Source organism: Pantherophis guttatus, chromosome 5, assembly GCF_059756535.1.
Source record: "Pantherophis guttatus breed Tessera chromosome 5, ASM5975653v1, whole genome shotgun sequence".
NCBI classification, from domain to species: Eukaryota; Metazoa; Chordata; class Lepidosauria; order Squamata; family Colubridae; genus Pantherophis; species Pantherophis guttatus.
The window spans coordinates 45,274,296-45,289,995 of record NC_142067.1 but is presented as its reverse complement, the minus strand read 5'-3'; the positions used below and the strand labels follow the sequence as shown (position 1 = coordinate 45,289,995).

Here is a 15,700-nt window from a genome sequence, read left to right as displayed (position 1 = left end):
CATGTTTTTTAAATGTGCTGAATGTTTATCAGTGCATTTATAAATAAGAATTAAGCCAGAAAAGGAGTCATAAATTAAATGAATTTGCTGTGCACTATGGAAACTAGGTCTTAAGGTTTGGAAACTAGTGTTTTAAAAATCAGCCAACTTCTTTTTAGAACTCCAAAACGGCTGTCTGCAAGGCAGAGATTAATATTTATAACCACAATATGATAATAAATAGAAGTTTTATATTTGATTATGCCTGATGAAGAGTGAGGGAGAGGCCCAGGTGGCCGCCCTACAAATCTCCTCAAGGGAGGCTTGCGTGGCCCAAGCAGCTGTGGTTGCTACACTGCGAGTGGAGTGAGCTGTGATTCGTCTAGGTGGTGGCAGAGCATTGCTCTCGTAGGCGCGGGCAATGCACGCCCTGATCCAGCGGCCAATAGTGGAAGAGGTTACCTTGGTCCAAGGGAAGTGGGTTGAAAAGAAACAAACAGAGCCTCCGTCTTCCTGGAAGGCGCAGTATGGGAAATATATATTTTTAGGGCTCTCCGCACATCCAAGGTATACCATTGTCTTTCCAAGGTATGGGAAGGCCGAGGACAAAAATTAGGCAAGATAACCTCCTGTACCCTATGGAACCAGGAGTTAACCTTGGGAACGAAGGTTGGATCCAGACATAAAATTACCTTGTCTGGATGGAAAATGCAGAGGTCAGACCTAACAGAAAGGGCCGCCACTACTAAGAATAAGGGGGTGGCTGCCCCTGGGGCCCAGGCCTCACAGGCCTTGCCAGTTTTGCTTGGCATTCCTCCCCTCTCCCCCTCTAAGAAGCTCCCCCCCACCTCTGCAGCCTCAGCTGCAAGGCAGCCATTTTGCCACCGAAACTATTGAACTGAGCAGCTGGGAGGCGGCTTGAAATTTGCTGCTGATTTTGCCACCTTTTTTGGGGTGCCCTGGTGTTTTGGGAGCCTTCTCCCTTATCTTTGTGAGGCGGCGGCCATTTTGGGCAGGCCACGAGGCTGAATCACCTTCGGCGGCCATTTTGGATTCTGGCAGAGGCCATTAATTTCAAATTACTTATTGTGAAATCTCCTTGTTCCTTACTGGAAAACCATCACTTAGAGAAATATTTTCATTTTTTACAGAGATGTTAGAGTGAGTTTAAATACAATGCTAATTTTGAGAATGAATTCCCCAATGGTACTAGTATACTTTAACAGTTTTAAAAAAAATTATCTGCAGAATCAACACACTAAAAAGACTTTTGATATTAATCTGTAGCTTTAGATCAATTCTAAACATGTTTAAATTTAATCCAAGGCTAAGAGCAAATGAGGAGTAAAAAAAATAAAAACATTTTTTTAGGGACCTCTCATATTCTGCAAGTGATTCATAAAACTATTTTTACATAGAATTGTGTAGATCATTCCTGTGATGTAATTAATCCTTAGAAACAATGCTGACATTCGTGTTGAGAATGGCTTTTAACACCACACAGTTTATGGGGATACTTTCTGAAAGAAGTATTTATTTTATGTTTCTGTTTAACAGGAGCTAGTAAAATATGAAGTGGGAAAAATGCTTTGAATCAACATGGGAACATTGTTGCAGTGTACTTAATGCTTCCTTATGCATATTTCCTAAGGCATCTTTTCCTAGTTGGCAACCATGCAAGCATAGGAAAAGAAATAGCTTTTTAAAGAGCCACTGACAAGTACAGCAAACTGCATCCATATTGAATCCTGCTTCTGATCCCAACAGCTGCACACCCCTATTTTCTTTGGATATTTATGACTGTTACAGTGACATCTGTAGGAACGACTCAAAATTGGCAAGGTGGCAGATGGAGCATTGCAACCTCTGCAAAAGACATATATCAACCCTTCCCCGCACTGTTACTAATCTATTTGTCCAATACTCAAGAGTAGTAGACATTATAAGGATATTTAAGGATCAGTTTGAAAGATGGATAATAAGATAGGTTAAAGTTCAGACAGGATTACACATTAAATTAAATATCATTCGTATGTTGTTTCTACATTAAGTCTTAGTGGCATTTCCTAAAGCACAGGACATCTGAATGTGAAACTCTACACTACTTAGAATTAGAGTCTATATTGTGTCTGAATAGAGACAAAAATTGTAGAGTGAGTATGGCAAGTTGTGAAGTCAAATCTCTGTAGATGTCTATTTTAATAATGATAATGTTTGTCATTAAATTTTTTTTATAAAGGATGCTGTCTTCCTTTATGTAGTTTCTAATGTTCTTCAAGAACTATTTTATGAAAAAAGGATTTTAGTGAACAAATATTAAGACTGAACAGAATTATGAAAACAGATAGTCTAAATTATTGTGGATAATCTTCCCAAGGCGTAAAAAGTTTTAACTCAAATACCAATGCTAAATCTACAAAACAGATAAAAACAGTTACGGTGATAAAATCTTACCTCCTGTAACATTACTAATTCTTTCTATTTTCAACAATGTGCTTGGTTATACAAGGAAGATGAAAGGGAGAAAGTGACATACATTATACAGACACATGCCAAACTATCAAGGGAAAAGTGCAAATATATACCTGTTGGTGTGAAGGTAAAAGACGGGACTGAAAAATCAAACACAATAAAAAACTGGTTATTAAGCTGAAGAAAGAAAGGACAGACCACACAACATTAGTATAAATCAAGACAATAACAGAACATAAAGACAGAGTAAATATATCTAGACAGACGGATGCGAATAAAACAGTCCTGTGGTTTTAAATGGTAGCTTGATACAGATAGCATTTTGGAGGAAGAATGGCGTTCTGGTATAGTGTGCTCTTGAGAGAAATAAAGTGTGGTTTAGCCTTTCAGTGACCTTTTGGTGTTTATGTTTTGCTGCAACTCCATAGAAAAAAAAATAAAAAAGGAAAGGAAAATGCTCTACAATAAATCTCAAACTTTATGATCACTTTTAAAGTGTTATCAAAACTTTTAAAAAATGCAATCTTTGCTGCATTAGATAAGTGTGTTATAATCTTATTTATTTAATAACAAAACAAATAACACAAGATTATATAAATCTTAAGCATATATGCTAACATGGTGGGTTTTTGATTAATTGTACTTTAAAGTGTGTAACTTTTATTAGTTACCTGCTTAGTGTTACATCTTCTTTTATGTTATTATTACAAGTAGCATGTTTAGTTTTGATAAATTCAACTAATAAATCAGTTACAATAACTTGGCTTAACAATCTAAAATATGAAGCCCAAATATTTAGAATAGGTAGTTCAAGAAAAAGGCCTTATCTCTCTAGATTTTATTAGAGCCAATAAGGGTTAATCAAACCTTTTTCTTTTTTCAGGTATTTTGTATTTTGTTCAGGAAATATTTTTCTAATAAGAAAAATGAACTTAATGTTAATGTTAATTATGTTAATGTTCGGAGCAACATAAATTATGTCTAAATTGGCCTAAAGTTTTAGGACCAGTAGACATTCCACAAAAATGACAGAATGACTAAGTAGGAATAGTGACAGTATTTTAGGCCTTTTTTTATATTTTTCTACTGGACTAGCACATTAAGATGTTTAGGACGGCAGAAAAGCTTATTATTAAACATGTCTCATATCTGCCTCTGTTCCTAACTTCCTGGAACACTGGTACTGAAGGAAAAGATAAAATATCTTCAAAACTAAAAACAATGCTGTAAGCTACTCTTTTTTTTTTTTAATGATTTTAGTAATCCTCTTATTTTTTTCTGATGCTCTTTTTCACAAAGTAAAGGTATTTGGTGTCCTTCAGAAGTAGAAGAGATATTAATTTTTTTATACACAAACACTCACATAGACACAAATATAGATACTGCCACATACACATAGGAAGGAAAGCAAGTTATCCAAAATAACAGTTATCCAATCTCCTCATTAATTCGAGCAAGGATTTGGTAACATTGCCATTATTTTACTCTAAATCCTCAATATTAAGAAAATAAAGTACCACAGAAGAAAACTGAACCACCAACTTATTTATCAAAGTTTACATGAATAAAATTACCTGGCTTTTAATGCAATATGTGTACACTTTAATGCTATGTCATATGTTATTTTATGAATTATATTTCATTGAGGACAACATTTTTATTTCACCACTAAAATCTGGAAGATATGTAAGAGTACAAAGAGTAAAATAACAAAGAATTAGAATAACGAACTGCATGCAATAGAATTAGCTCCACTTATAGTCAGATAATAGTATTAGTCGATAAAATGTAGATTGCATGGGACCATGCAATTAGTAAAGCTTTAAAAAAAGAACTGTTAAAGTAACGTGGAGATTATTACTTAATTTTCCTTGCTGAGTAGTAACCAATACACATTACTTTTTATTCCAGCTTTATGAAATCTGCCTGTGGTATTACTAATACCCAATATTGGCACTCTGCTATGTATGTTTTACATTCTGGAATATCCTGACTTTCTTGATATTTAAATATTTTCAATTTTATAATGTAACAAAACAGCAACAACAAAAGTCACCGTAAATTCTAGGGATTAGTCAACTATATATTTATCTTATATTTTTCTAATGTAAGTTTTATAAATATGCAACTGTGACCTTTTCTTCATATTATCAAGAGGTTACAATATTAATATTGGATGCTAAGCATTAACATTCCATATAAGTGTAATAGTTGATTTTTCCAAAAGCCAACTGCAGGAAGATTTTTAAGTAGAACCACGTTATCAAATTCATCTCTTTTTGACGAAAAACTTCTTTTATATTTTTAGATACTTTTGGTGTTTGTTGTATCTGTAGGGTCATATTGAAAAGTTGATATTTACTACAGTGTGGTAAAGCTATTCATTTTCAGCTCTTTCTTTGAGATAAGTCCTGCTACTTACTCCACATGTGGCTCTAATTATAACATGGTTATTAAAAAAAATAGAAGAAAAATTCCCACAGCATTTAAGTCATTTTAGCAGACTTATAGCCTGGGACCTATAAGCACATCTGTCTTTTATTAGATTGTATCTAGTTTTTAATGTTCCTAGCTGTGCCTAGATCTCCAGGTGGTAGCAGGGGCAAAAAGTAAGCTTGCATAATTTGTTTAATGTGTCTTCTGCAGCTGTAACAGGCTTGATAGTAGTTGCCATCACTGTTAAATGATTTGAAGTTGATATCCATACATACAATTGATATAGTGTAACCTATGGGAAGCTGCTATTGTAAAGTACTTGGAGATATAAGTTGATGAAAATGCAGTATAGTTACTAGCATCACATTCCACTGGGGTTAACCACATTTTCTCTGTGTGCTGAAGCAGTGAAAAAAATGCTGTTCAAATTAATATACTAGTAATGTAAATTCTTTATAATGATATATTCCTGCCTTAGAAATAAGCCATAATGTAAGAAATTAATAATAATTCAACCCAGCCTTTGCTTAAAACAGAAGTTATGACACATTTTAAATACTAAAGGTAAAGTTAGACAACTAAAGTTGTCAATGGTCATTTAAATAATTTCTAGATTTTAGGGATGGAGATAAATCGATTATATTTATAAAAGCTAAAGCAAAATACCTTTTCTGATACCGGCATAAGAACTGGCAAGACCATTTCGTTTTTTTCGGTGGCGATATAACCAAATACTGAAAACCATAAGAATAATCCAGCAAGCAGCACCAATTCCAGCAATGAATGCTGGCTGTTTTACAACATCTGAAATCTGCTGAGCTAAGCTGACTTGGTCTTCAGGTGACACAGGGTTTCCATAGGAATCTGAAAGAGGAAGTTTACAATATTGCAAGTTTGCTTCTAGAAATAAAATAATGTTACTTATAAGAAATGCACAATATTATAATTATTCATTATTCTCTCTCTCTGATATATTTAATAAAATGGCAAACAAACTGATACAAGTTAGAAAACTATGGTTACATTTGGAATGCTTTAGCTATTTCTGCCATATTACTTAAACATTTTTATGTTGATACAAACATTAACATTTTCACTAAAATAAAAATTGCATAAATATAGAAAGATGTATACCACATCAACCTAACAACAAAAAACATTGTGATAAATAAGCAGCTGACAAACTTGTCCATAATTTATTTCTTTATGTATGAAATTTTTATTTTATATAATGTATATGATATAATTTTGAAGCCATAATAGTGACTAGGCATTTAATATTGTATTATACATTGCAAAACTGCCCAGAATCACTGAGTGGGCAGCCATACAAATGTTCATCAATCAATCAAATTCCACTGTTGCATAAACTAAAACTTCAAAACTTACAAAAAAGTAACTAACTTTAGCCAATGAAAACACAATTTCTTTAGTTTGTGAATTCATTATGACAACAAGATAAATGTATTTGACTTTGCAAACCTTTTCAGATGAATGACATGTAAATGTCATGTTTGAAGAAAGGCTTAGGCACATTTTTCTTGGACATTTTTAAACATTAAAGCAAATGTAAATATAAAATATTCAAAATTACACACAGACACATCCACACAAATACCTAGAGAGGCAAACTCTAACAGCATTAGTGAGGCTCTATTCAGTCCACTGTAGGGGTTACAGCTTAACACAAAAGAACATTAGGGAGTTCAGTTATTTGCATTTGCTGGCATATTATCACAAAAGCCATGTTAATTAGTTCACAAAATACACTCCATAATGGGAGCTGTTACAGCAGTAACATTCATTACATTTGGGATGTCTAAGACATGAAGCATACACTTAAAATGTATAATTATTTGAGTGAAGCTTCTAATAAATGCACATAGGTTAATTGTTTTATGACTTTCTTGTACTAGAAAAACGATGTGCCTCAAAGCCTGTCTCTTGAACAATTCCAGAAGAGCTCTATTAGGAAATAATTAACAAGTAGTTATCTGATGCTGCATCTACTGTTGATTATAGTGCATGTATGTATGTAATTCAGCACTGAACCTACCGTGGAAGGATACCGACTTTTATTTTGGCAAAAACAATAATCTCCTTTATCCCATACCTAAAGAAAACATGGTGTTCCTATTTGTCTGTTTGCTCCTCATGTAGCCCTTTAAAGGGCCATTTTAGTTAGAAAATAGGCAAATAACTTTAAAAAACAAAAACTACCTCAAGCATAGGAATCCAAGGCTGAAATAAAACTATTCCACATGACATCTCATATCTAATCTTCTAACCAAGACAACCAATACAGCTACTGCTAAGCATTAAAGGATTAACTGTGAGAAACATTCTCCATTATAGTAACCACCACTTAGAGTGCCAGATCAGCCTAGGATAGGCTGTTGACGGTAGCTTTGTAAGAAAAACTGAAATTGTAACCTGTTTCCTTAGACTATGTCCTACTTATAGTTTCCATCTGGTATGGTACTTAAGGCTTTGGAACCATAGATAAAACCAAAGCATATGTTTACTGGACTGTCTTATTATTACCACTGGCTCCTGGTCCGATTCTGGTACAATGCAAGGTCCTGGTCTATTGCCTGCTGGGCTGATTTACACTGGAACAACTTACCTCCTAGCAATTCTAGAAGGCCTTGACTGTTGTAAGGCTTCTTGTGGCAAATATATTATAAGTATGTTTATATTAAAATTTTAACTGTAATTATATACTGAATTTGTTTTATTGTATTTTATTGTTTTTATTTTTGTATTAGCTGCAGTTGCACTACTTAGAATTGGATGACTAAAGTGGTTTATAAGGTTTATCAATTCATAAATAAATGAATACATTTGGTGACACTATAATAATGAGATAGCAAGTAAAAGCATGTACCTTTCAATACAAAGGGAGTCCTTCGGATTCAAAGAAGACATACTGTTCATTATCAGTAAATAATGACAGCAGTTAATATGTTAATAGCTACAGAACCTATGGATTGAAAAGGATCTATAACATGGTAATAAAACAAAGAAAAACAGATTCTTTATTAAAAGCAAGTTATGCTTGTTCTTTGTTCTGTACAGACAAAAGAGAACATGTCAATTTTCATTTATTTATTCACCTAGCTGAATAAATTGTGGTTCACTCTTCACTCCAGCTCCAGCTCCAGTACTTGCTGCTACTTCAACACTATACTTAATTCCAGGAACTAGAGATGGAATTATTAGAGAAAATGTAGAACCATCCACTGTCTTATTTATATGGTATCGACTTTCATTTCCAAGGCACCAAACCTAGAAGGAATAAAAAAAGAATATTTTTCTTCATGGAATAAAATGTACCTTATGGTTTCTGCTTTACATATAAAGATGAACTTAGCTATGTTAATACACATTTGTAAAGGCTGCTAACAAATTGATAAAAATAGCACTAAAATAAGTCAATAGAATAACTGGTTTATTTTTAAAAATGTTATGATTTCTCTAATTAAGTATTATTGGAGCAAATGTCAGTAGTCCAGAATCCTAGAACTCCTTGATATTAGAACATTGGATTTTTACCACCTGATATTTATCACCTGATATTTACAGAAGAACTATATCTGTAAAAATTGAAACAAACTGCAAAACAAACATGTTATCAAAATATCTGTTATTCACGTCAGTAAATTGTAATCTCATTTTAGAAATTATTTACAAAAGGATCACCATAAAAATATAATAAAATACTGATTGAATGGACAATTTAAAAACCAGCTGTCTATTAAATTCAAATTTATGCAATTAATAAACTGATATCATGTATACAACTTCATAATTACTATTTCAGTTGTATATTAATTAGTCATTTGCATAACTGTAACAAATTTACAAATAATGTAAATTTAGTCTGTTGTTCTGTTTAGCCTGCTTTAGAGACAACACATTTTTATGCTATTTGGAAATGAAGTCTGAAGTAAAATTTTGTTCATTGCATTTGAAGGTCTGTATATTGTATACAAATATTATTGAATTATTTTTGTTAGATTAGAATATTAAGACATCTCCATCATTTCAATGGAACATAATCAACAATACTAAGACTTGTTAATACAAATAGGAGTGGTGTAAAAAAATTAAGTGTCTTTGGGTGGAACTAAACTTCTGATAACTTCATTGATTTTTTTGGCACAATACATAAGTAGTTTTCCGCTGTCTTCTAAAGGGATGCTTTTCCACAACTTCCCAAATTAACTTATTGCCCTGAGATTTTCTGGTATTCTTCCATTTAAATACTAACAGGATTACAACTCTTTTTGTCTAAGTTTTTTTTTTTTTTTAGAGTATGGCACGTGTTAGCCAGGAATCACCAAGGTGGCTGGCTGCCTCTGTGAAAGGAAATTTTTTGGGCGGTGTTATCTTTACCCATGGGATGCCTGAATGCCAGTAGGCATTTGGGGGAAGCTCCTTTCTTGTCCCTACATGGTTTATTTGTTCATGGGAATCAAACTGCCAACCTCAGCGGTACGCAGGCCCAACGTCTTATCACATGAGCCACTGCGGGCCTTGTACTTTGTTAGTTGATTGGGCTTGATATACTGTATAAAGGTAATGATACGCAAATATCCTCAACTTGACTGTTGGAAATTTTCTTAGCAACAATAAAGTAATTCTTTATTGTTTTACCTTGGGATGTTTTGCTGTCTTATAGTCTACCCTATAGCCCCAATTAATTCTGCCAACATATTAATCATTTAAATATTAAGGCTGAGCCTGCTTCCGAATTAGGAAACTTAGCCAAAGCAGTATATATTCAGTTAGGTAGACATCCTGGAATATTAATTCTGTAGGATCACTATTATTTTAAAAGCTGGAGAAATGCCAAACAAAAGCATATGAAATAAATAATTCCTATTATATTATTTAGAACTTATAAAACTTAAAAACAAAAGAGGTAAATACAAAAATAAAGTTTACCATGTTGAAAGTCATCCAACATAAATACAATTTGATTACATGGACTTTTATAAGAAAGATAAATACTCTGGATATTTAATTTGCTAGATGATTATAGATGTGCTGCAAATAAAATTGCAAAATTTTGTTGAAGAATACTTTTTTTAAAGCTGATTAAAATTGTCCTATTGTACTATGTGTTTTTTCCAAGAACTAAACTTGGAATTTAATCTGATCTAATTAGTCAGTCACAAGAAACACCCCTTAATTTCTCCTTTAAATATGTTTTTTTAAAAAATGGAATCAACCTTTCCCAATTGATAGTTTCTAAAATCTTCATTCTTCAAAAGCAGTACTTGGGAAGCTGAAGATGAATATTAAAAGTTAAGCACTTTAAAATCGTATTTTAAATTTTTCACTGACATTAGTGCCCACTTTAACAGTGTTAAGTTTTAACTGAAGGGTAACTCACAACTGGAAAATTAAATATCAAATCTATATTCTCAATAGTGTGGAATGTTAAACATTAAGCCCTACCCTAATACTGATATATAATCTAGAACTAGATTTATATTTTTTTTTCCTGAAAGAAACTATACAATATTATTTAGTATTATATGTCAAATTACTTACAAAATTGCAAGATTAATTAAAGGTATATTTTAACACAGACATATTTGTTTGAATTCAGTTTTGTATAGCTAATTTTTCAGCATTCACAGTCTTTTATTTCAATACCTTTTTACTTATAGCAGTGATTCTAAGCAACAAATATACACAATTTACTATATAATATCATCATTAATATTCTTTTAACATAAAAACATTATAAATATATTGAAATCCTTGTGAAGTGTTACTTTACAATATGCTGATTTTTACCACCAGATGGAGCTAAGTAACCACAAAAAATTCTATATAAATAATTCCCAATAATTTGCCAAGTTACAACTATATATTACCTTGTATTCCTGAACCATTCCATTTTGTGTGTCCTCTGGGGGAGGCTGCCAAGTTACCACAATTGCAGTGCCATTTCCATCATTCTTGGTGACTGAAACACTTTGTGGAGGAGCACTTGGAGCTGGTTTTGGAAGAAAGCATATTTATAATCAAAATGGTACTTTACTATCACTAAATGTGTTATTTAAGAAGATACATTTAAGTCTAAAAATCCCAAAACGTATCTTGCAACATCAAGCGATGGACAGGAGGGAGGGAGGGAGGGAGGGAGGGAGGGAAGGAAGGAAGGAAGGAAGGAAGGAAGGAAGGAAGGAAGGAAGGAAGGAAGATCTAATTTTTTTAAAAAATATTATTTTTGTATTTTTCTGATATAGTGCTTTTTTGTAAACGGAACCAAATATGATAAAGTCCAAATTATTGCATAACTGAACACTTAAAAAGAAAAAAAAACAATTAATCATCGATATAGCAAAAAGAAATGCAGGGCTACTTAGCAGTTGATACTTGTCATCAATATAAGGAGAAAGATGAAAAAAGAAACTTCATAATGAATCTGAATTAGAAAGTTTAAAGAAAAACTAAGGCAGTTATACTGCTACTTGCCTTCTTCCAAAGTTTTGGCAAATTTCACTTCACTATCAGCTCCTTGAAACTCATTAAAAAAAGGTCGAGCCTTAATTTCGTAGTTCACTCCTTTTTTGAGTTCAGGAATTACAATGCTGTTTTTTGTTGGTGTCCTTACATCAAAAATCAACCATTCAGATTCCCCTTGAGATGAAACTGTTGGCCTGTACAAAACTTTATATCCCTGAATATATTGGGATTGTTGGTCAACCTAACATTAAAGACAGAACACCCATATTAAATAATAAATATATATATAAATGTAACACCATGTCATCAAACATTATTTATATATTTAATTTCTCATGGTTATGTTTTTAATATAGTGTGTAAGTGTGAGTATTCTTCACCAGTTTTCAAGAGAAAAGTTATCAAATTACCTTGCAAGTAAAAAGAGTTCACACAAATTTTATTAAATAATGTCAGAATGTAATAGGGTTCTACAATAATTTCAGAAAGCCAAGCATTCATTTTAGTTTTCCTACTAGATTCAAAACAGAATTTAAAGGGAAGTTGCCTTCTCATATAAATACAGAATTCAGCAAGTGGCAACACCTGGATGATCTTGGAAGTTAAAAAGGTTCTGAAGTGGGATTCTGCCATTGAATCCCAGGTATGCAGGCTCGCCTGGGAAATTGAAAAACAGAAGAGCACGGGAGCTATTTATGTATTATTTCCAAGAAGTCACTATGAGATAAATGTGATTTTGGTTTTTTAAATCCAGAGCCATTCCTTGGGTAACTATGATCAAGTCATTATTTCTTAGTTTAAATAATTTTCCAGAAATAATAAAACCCACAAGGTACTTTGAAGACAAAAATAATACTGTTTCCCCAAAATAATGACTACCCAGAAAACAAGTCCTAGCCTGATTTTCATGCTTGTGCCTAAAACAAGAGCTACCCCCAAAATAAGCACTAGTTAAGCCCCACCCACCATCTGATTGTACGAGAAGGGGTGAGGCACAGGCTTAAAAATCAAGCTAGGGCAGGGTGGGAGGGAAGAAGCTGCCCCATGCGCCCTGCCCCGACCCTTGACATGCCGCTTCCTGATTTCTGCAGACACTCATGGCCGCTCGTGGCAGGACGTGAGTAGCCGCTTCTTCCTGCTTTAGCTTTGCCGTAATTTGGAAGCAGAGTGGTTCGTGGTGAAATGGTGGGTGAATTTGCTTGCGAGGTATACCTAAAGCCTCAGCAGGAGGGGAGGGTCGCTTGGATAGTAGGGTGAGAAAATGGGTTTAATACGCGAGGTGTGGGTACGGGTTGAGTTTAGTTCATGCCTATCGCGAACGGCAGCACTGCCATGAGGCTTATCATACCGGTGCAGCCGGTGTCCTGCAGAGATCCTCGTTTGTTTCTTTCCACCAGACTCCATCAGAAATGGGTCTTCACAAGGTTTGTCATACTAGCGTTGCCTCTTGCAGCAAGATGTGCAAGGCTTGTTGGGGCGTTATGCGCACAAGCAATAGCACTGCCGCAAGGTTTGACATACTGATGCAGCCGCTTGTGGCAGGACACCAGCTGTGCTGGTGTGAAGCTTGTGGCAGTGCTGCCACTCACATGCACAACACCACAACAAGCCTTGCAGCGTCCTGCTGTGAGAGGCTGTGCCGGTATGACAAACCTCATGAAGACCCATTTCTGGTGAAGTTTGAGGGAGAAAAACAAGCCAGGATTTCTGCTGCTTCTGTTTTCCTTGTCTCCAGCCAAAAGTTCACAAAAGGCAGGAAGGTGAAATGTCAAGCTCGACCCGTACCCACACCTCATGTATTAAGTCCACTTTCTCAGCCTAATATCCAAGTGACCCTTCCATTCTGCTGAGACTTTAGGAATACCTTGCAAGCAAATTCACCCACCATTTCACCACGAACACCCTGCTCATGACTGAGGGCAAAGCTAAAGCAGGAAGATGCTGCAACTGTGGCTCCAACTGTGCCTGCTTGCTGACTTCGAGCATGCTCAGAGAGCGCCAGCAATGTCTTTTGCAGCAGCAGAGGCCAGAACCGAAGCACCGTTTTTGGCTCCTCATGGACACAGAGCTGCTCTGAAAGGTAAGGCAAAATAATAATAATAAAAAAATAGCCCTAGCCGGGTTTTTTTTCGGGGACAAAAGAAAATAAGACCACGTCTTATTTTCAGAGAAACATGGTAGAAATTAACACTACAAAGGAAAAATGGGTAATTATATAAATAATAAAATGTATTTATTAATTACATTTAAATTTATTTCTAACCACAAAGAACACAAAAGTATTACACAAAGGAAACAATGTATTTATAATTATCAGTGAAAAAAGACACAGCCTAAAATGCATATGTGCTTTGAGCATAGCACTGAATCAAATGGACAGAAATGGTTAGATTACTAGTGGAATATAAAAATAATTAATTCATCCCTGTGGTGGATTGATTTTAACTTTAACCCCTTCTGATTGTTCTGCCAATCTCTATCTCTAACCAAAGTTCATTAAATATTATATAGAGTTACTATGAATACTCAACTGTATCTCACATTAAGGTAATAAAGGGGGAAGGATCAGCAATGCATCATTGCATTTTGGTATTATTTGAGAGCTATATTTCTATTGGCCACTCCATATTGTTGTTGTTATTGTACTTACTGTCCAGTGTACTTCAATAGAGGAAGAAGAAAGAATTGTTGGATTATGAAGATGTAGGACAACATCACCCAGCTCTCTTTGTACTTGTTTGTGATCCACACCCTGATTTGTTGGTGGAACATCTGCAACAATTTTAACAAATTATCAGACATGTATGAAAAGTGCTGAAAAACAAATTTGCATGTATTAGTAGCAGAATCTTTACATAACAATGTTTTAAATTTTGTTAAATTACATTGATTTTCATTTCTAAGAGATAATAAGAATTAAAATCAGAAATAAATTAGAAAGGAAATGAAAAGAAGGGGGAAGAAAACAAAGCAGAATACATTGTACATAGTTAGAACAAATTATTTACAAGTATCAAACAAAAAAGAAGGACCGTATTATCTAGATCAGTGGTCCCCAACCCCCGGTCCACGGACCGGTGCCGGGCCGTGGAGTACCTGGCACCGGGCCGCGCAGCGGCCGGGGGACATGAACGCTGCAGCGCACGGCCCAGGAGCCTTTGCGCTGCAGCGTTCATGTCCCCCGGGCGCTTTTGCGCACTGGGCCGTGCGCAAAAGCTCCTGGGCCGTGCCCCCACCCCTGCGCGCGCTCAGCGGGCCGCGGCGATAAAAAGGTTGGGGACCACTGATCTAGATCACAATAGTTTAATGTGGTTTAAATAAGTAACAGGGGTTGATTTGACTCTAATATTAAACTATTAAATAAGCAAACAAAATGGCTTGCATGGAATGTTTGAAAAAGCATAAGATATAGGCATACAATGTATATATTATGAGACCATCTGAATAGTCTTCTAATTCCATAGTATTTAAATGCTTTCTCTATTATGCCTATTAAAATTATTAAAATTGAAAATTCCCAAATATTTCAATAAATTAAAATTTTACTATCAATAAACAAAGCCAAGAAAAATTGATACAGAATTGTTCTTTTAAACTATACATACAAAGTTCCATTAATTATAATCCCATTAAAATTCAGTCATGGTGTCATCTCATAATTTTCATTTCCAATTTAACACTCAAAAACTAAATTTCTTTAAGAAACGATGGCAAGAATTTAAAAATAAGAAAAAAATTCTGCATTAATTTAGATAAACTGGCCCCATCTGGTTCACTTTTAGTCACCTTTTCTCAATTCCAGCCCCAAGATCTCATCAGTTGAACTTGAGTGTTGAGGAATTAATATTGTAATGGGGTATAAAAATCGTCATATCTAAGTCTGTGTACACATTTAAATATTAATATCATATACAACAAATATTGTAAATGAATTATAAACAGTGAAAATTACCTAATTAATGAATGCAAACAAAAAACAAAATCCTTAACTTTCTTAATATGTATCCTATACAACAGGAGTAAAATCTAGCAGGTTCTGATAGGTTCTGGAAAACTGGTAGTGGAAATTTTAATTAGTTTGGAGAACCGGCAAATACCGCCTCTGGCTGGCCCCAGAGTGGGGTGGAAATGGAGATTTTGCAATATTCTTGCCCCAGGAATGGGGAGGGAATGGGGATTTTGCAGTATCCTTCCCCTGGAGTGGGTTGGGAATGAAGATTTTACAGTATCCTTCCCCTGCCATGCCCACCAAGCCACAACACACCCACCAAGCCACACCCGCAGAACCAGTAGTAAAAAAATTTGGATTTCACCACAGCTATACAAG

At 34.5% G+C, this 15,700-nt stretch overlaps 1 protein-coding gene across 12 annotated transcripts in view; it reads right to left on the bottom strand.

Annotated features, from left to right (window-relative positions):
- The window catches only part of ROBO1 (roundabout guidance receptor 1), a 532,491-nt gene that overhangs the window by 29,095 nt on the left and 487,696 nt on the right, over window positions 1-15,700 (bottom strand). For 7 of the 12 annotated variants that reach the window (XM_087895012.1, XM_087895011.1, XM_087895010.1 and 4 more), the window contains 6 exons: window positions 14,024-14,145; window positions 11,383-11,614; window positions 10,779-10,900; window positions 8,004-8,175; window positions 5,554-5,751; window positions 2,565-2,591 (listed from right to left, as the gene is read on the bottom strand). In XM_087895012.1, the coding sequence (XP_087751138.1) occupies window positions 2,565-2,591; window positions 5,554-5,751; window positions 8,004-8,175; window positions 10,779-10,900; window positions 11,383-11,614; window positions 14,024-14,145 (873 nt within the window). The remainder of the gene's footprint in view (window positions 1-2,564; window positions 2,592-5,553; window positions 5,752-8,003; window positions 8,176-10,778; window positions 10,901-11,382; window positions 11,615-14,023; window positions 14,146-15,700) is intronic. The other 5 variants (XM_087895014.1, XM_087895013.1, XM_087895016.1 and 2 more) reach the window with 1 other exon arrangement.